This window comes from Cyclopterus lumpus, chromosome 22 (assembly GCF_009769545.1).
Source record: "Cyclopterus lumpus isolate fCycLum1 chromosome 22, fCycLum1.pri, whole genome shotgun sequence".
Taxonomy (NCBI): Eukaryota; Metazoa; Chordata; class Actinopteri; order Perciformes; family Cyclopteridae; genus Cyclopterus; species Cyclopterus lumpus.
The window spans coordinates 23,294,606-23,299,605 of NC_046987.1; the positions used below are offsets into that span (position 1 = coordinate 23,294,606).

General features: G+C 32.4%; 2 protein-coding genes across 6 annotated transcripts in view; one reads left to right on the forward strand and one right to left on the reverse strand.

Annotated features, from left to right (window-relative positions):
• irf2bpl (interferon regulatory factor 2 binding protein-like) overlaps positions 1-973 on the reverse strand; it is a 40,545-nt gene extending 39,572 nt beyond the window's left edge. For all 3 annotated transcript variants that reach the window (XM_034525091.1, XM_034525092.1, XM_034525090.1), the window contains exon 1: positions 578-973. In XM_034525091.1, the coding sequence (XP_034380982.1) occupies positions 578-740 (163 nt within the window). In that variant the 5' untranslated portion in view covers positions 741-973. The remainder of the gene's footprint in view (positions 1-577) is intronic.
• A 3,595-nt stretch (positions 974-4,568) lies between these two features.
• Positions 4,569-5,000, forward strand: part of timm9 (translocase of inner mitochondrial membrane 9 homolog) — a 2,271-nt gene continuing 1,839 nt past the window's right edge. Inside the window, exons 1-2 of one of the 3 annotated variants that reach the window (XM_034525635.1) lie at positions 4,569-4,732; positions 4,982-5,000. The exon at positions 4,982-5,000 is cut by the window's right edge and continues 36 nt beyond it. In XM_034525635.1, coding sequence (XP_034381526.1) covers positions 4,998-5,000 — 3 coding nt within the window. In that variant the 5' untranslated portion in view covers positions 4,569-4,732; positions 4,982-4,997. The remainder of the gene's footprint in view (positions 4,733-4,981) is intronic. The other 2 variants (XM_034525636.1, XM_034525638.1) reach the window with 2 other exon arrangements.

Here is a 5,000-nt window from a genome sequence, read left to right on the forward strand (position 1 = left end):
CTCACAGACAGACGCACACACACACACTCACAGACAGACGCACACACACACACACACACACAGACACTCACAGACAGACGCACACACACACACACACACACACACACACAGACACTCACAGACAGACGCACACACACACACTCACAGACAGACGCACACACACACACTCACAGACAGACGCACACACACACACTCACAGACAGACGCACACACACACACACACACACAGACACTCACAGACAGACGCACACACACACACACACACACACAGACACTCACAGACAGACGCACACACACACACTCACAGACAGACGCACACACACACACACACACAAACAAACAAACAAACAAACACACTAATTAGTTGTGTACAAAAGCATTATCATGAAAATGTACTAAAAGTATATACAATATATAATTATGATTATTATCACTATTGGTGCCTTCATGTGTTCAACCGGTTAAAGCGTGACGTCACTTTGATGACGTTATAAGCTGCTGGTAGTTTAATCAATACTATGACGTCATCAATCACGAGTGGATCAAGCCTGTGAACCGGGGCCACCGGAGCTCTTACCGGGCTGAAGAGCAGCCTGATCCGGCTCCTGGCCTGGAGCGTCCCGCGGTGTCTGACCGGTTGTCTGGACAGATCCGGGTCCGGGTCCGGGTCCTGAAAGGACCCGAGTGGACCGGATCAAAACCTCCCCGGTGTCCGAGGAGCTGGAGGACCGGTCCCACATCCTGGTTTCTATGTGAACGAGCTGCTCCGCTTTCAAACGGCCCGCTCTACATCCGGGTCCGAAGAGTTCCGGTTAAGACCGGGGCTGCGGTCCAGTTGTCAAATAAGAACCTCCTCGCGTCCTAACGGTCAAGGAACGATGGGAAGGAGAGCTCGTGAGGAGTTAGGAGTTAGGAAACGACAACCGCGGTGTTTAGACTCCACTTTCACTAAACACGTCGTTATGACGCGACGGCAGGCGCGTGTTAGTGACGTCACTCTGCAGCAGAGATGGACTACAACAAAGATCCTCTAGGTACTCTATGTGTTCTTAGTGTTGTTTAATAACAACATAAACAACATGGTTCATATTATTACTTTATTAAAATAAACAACCTGGTTCATATTATTACTTTATTAAAATAAACAACATGGTTCATATTATTACTTTATTAAAATAAACAACATGGTTCATATTATTACTTTATTAAAATAAACAACCTGGTTCATATTATTACTTTATTAAAATAAACAACATGGTTCATATTATTACTTTATTAAAATAAACAACATGGTTCATATTATTACTTTATTAAAATAAACAACATGGTTCATATTATTACTTTATTAAAATAAACAACATGGTTCATATTATTACTTTATTAAAATAAACAACCTGGTTCATATTATTACTTTATTAAAATAAACAACATGGTTCATATTATTACTTTATTAAAATAAACAACATGGTTCATATTATTACTTTATTAAAATAAACAACATGGTTCATATTATTACTTTATTAAAATAAACAACCTGGTTCATATTATTACTTTATTAAAATAAACAACATGGTTCATATTATTACTTTATTAAAATAAACAACATGGTTCATATTATTACTTTATTAAAATAAACAACATGGTTCATATTATTACTTTATTAAAATAAACAACCTGGTTCATATTATTACTTTATTAAAATAAACAACCTGGTTCATATTATTACTTTATTAAAATAAACAACATGGTTCATATTATTACTTTATTAAAATAAACAACCTGGTTCATATTATGACCGTGGACTTTAGGAGGAGCCCCCCAGCACTGCCCCCCCTCATCATACACAACACTACTGTGTTGGCTGTGGAATCCTTCAGGTTTCTGGGATCCACAATCTCCCGGAATCTGAAGTGGGAACCCAACATCAACACCATCATCAAGAAGGCCCAGCAGAGGCTGTACTTCCTGCGCCAGCTTAGGAAGTACAACCTGCCTCAGGATCTGCTGACCTTGTTCTACACCGCAGTCATAGAGTCTGTTCTGTGCACCTCAATCACTGTCTGGTTGGGATCGGCCACCAAACTGGACAAGAACAGACTCCAACGGACAGTCAGGTCTGCAGTAAAGATCATCGGTGCCAACCTGCCCACCATCCAAGACCTGTACACCTCCAGAGTCAGGAAACGGGCAGGACAAATCACTGCAGACCCCTCACACCCCGGACACAAACTATTCAAACTCCTCCCCTCTGGTAGACGCTACAGATCACTGTTAGCCAAAACCTCCAGACTCAAAAACAGTTTCTTCCCCCTCGCCGTCTCACTACTGAACAAATAACACCACTGTAGCATATATATACATATATATATTTATATTTATATACTTTAAATCCCTGCACTTCTCGCACTCTCCACTTCTTCTTGCACTACTGCTGTGCAACATTCCACAGCCACTGTATATAGCCATTCAGCCTGTACATACTCTTAAACTCCTTAGTCCATTGCACTGTTTGATTGTATTGTATTGTATATTGTGTTGTATATTTGTATTATGTTGTATATTTGTATACTGTATTGTATTGTGTATTGTATTGTGTTGTATATTTTGTGTAAGCACACTGAGAGTCACCTTACCAAGTCAAATTCCTTGTTTGTGCAAACTTACTTGGCCAATTAAACCTGATTCTGATTCTGATTCTGATTATTACTTTATTAAAATAAACAACCTGGTTCATAGTACAGCAATGTACCACAATGTACAACAATGAAACGTGTGCTTACAGTTTTATGGTGCCTTTGACGCCATCAGAAATATGAGTTATAGTAATAATAATGAGTTTTAAATAATAATAATAATAATAATTATTATTATTATTCTAATTATTGCACTTTAGATGCTCTTTCAATATGTATCAAAGACTAAAAACTAAATGAGAATCTTTAGACATAAAACCATTAAAATAAGGGCTTAAATATAAATAAAATATGAATTAAAGAGAAATAAATGAGATGTATTATTACTATTATAAATGAGATGTATTATTACTATTATTATTATTATTATTATTATTATAATAAATGAGATGTATTATTACTATTATAAATGAGATGTATTATTACTATTATTATTATTATTATTATAATAAATGAGATGTATTATTACTATTATAAATGAGATGTATTATTACTATTATTATTATTATTATTATAATAAATGAGATGTATTATTACAATTATTATAAATGAGATGTATTATTACTATTATTATTATTATTATAAATGTAAATTTTTTTACTATTATTATTATAAATGAGATGTATTATTACTATTATTATTATTATAAATGAGATGTATTTTTACTATTATTATTATAAATGAGATGTATTATTACTATTATTATTATTATAAATGAGATGTATTTTTACTATTATTATTATAAATGAGATGTATTATTACTATTATTATTATTATAAATGAGATGTATTTTTACTATTATTATTATAAATGAGATGTATTTTTACTGCCCTCGATGGACTGGCGGCCTGTCCAGGGTGTCCCCTGCCTTCGCCCTATGTCAGCTGGGATAGGCTCCAGCACCCCCGCGACCCTAATGAGGATAAGCGGTATTGAAAATGGATGGATGGATGGATGTATTTTTACTAGTATTATTATTATAAATGAGATGTATTTTTTTATTATTATTATTATAAATGAGATGTATTTTTACTATTATTATTATTATAAATGAGATGTATTTTTACTATTATTATTATAAATGAGATGTATTATTACTATTATTATTATAAATGAGATGTATTTTTACTATTATTATTATAAATGAGATGTATTTTTACTATTATTATTATTATAAATGAGATGTATTTTTACTATTATTATTATAAATGAGAGGTATTTTTACTATTATTATTATTATAAATGAGATGTATTTTTACTATTATTATTATAAATGACATGTATTATTACTATTATTATTATTATTATAATTATAAATGAGATGTATTTTTACTATTATTATTATTATAAATGAGATGTATTTTTACTATTATTAGTATTATAAATGAGATGTATTATTACTATTATTATTATTATAAATGAGATGTATTATTACTATTATTATTATAAATGAGATGTATTATTACTATTATTATTATAAATGAGATGTATTTTTACTATTATTATTATTATAAATGAGATGTATTTTTACTATTATTATTATTATTATAAATGAGATGTATTATTACTATTATTATTATAAATGAGATGTATTATTACTATTATTATTATAAATGAGATGTATTTTTACTATTATTATTATTATTATTATAAATGAGATGTATTATTACTATTATTATTATTATAAATGAGATGTATTTTTACTTTTATTATTATTATTATAAATGAGATGTATTATTACTATTATTATTATAAATGAGATGTATTTTTACTATTATTATTATAAATGAGATGTATTTTTACTCCGCTACACGAGGTGGCGTGAAGCTCCGGGATCGTCCATTTGTAGTCCTTCAATAAAGCCAACGAAGAAGAAGAAGACGGACATCACATGACCTTCAGCCGCTGAAGCAGCTTTCCGTGAGACCAAGAAGAAGAAGAAGATAAGCCGCTTCACGTGAGACCTTCCACGTCTCGTCAGGTGAGACCACAGCGCGAGAGCTTCGACCTCAGGTGAGACCACAGCGCGAGAGCTTGTAGTTAAATGTTTAAAGTAACGTTGAACAACTGCACCCGGAAGCTAATGCTAGATAACGTTAGCCGTGAGCTGATGACGTCACGGAGCGGCGGAGAGAGACCAGACTTATTTTTATTAAGATTTAAAATATCTTACAAACTACTTTATGGATGAAGATACATTAAATATGTTTAATAGAGTCTGGTGTTAAAGACTTTATTAAATATACTTTATTTAATAAAGTCTGGTGAGAGCTGATCTGCTTTCTGTTCCTCAGACCCTGAACCATG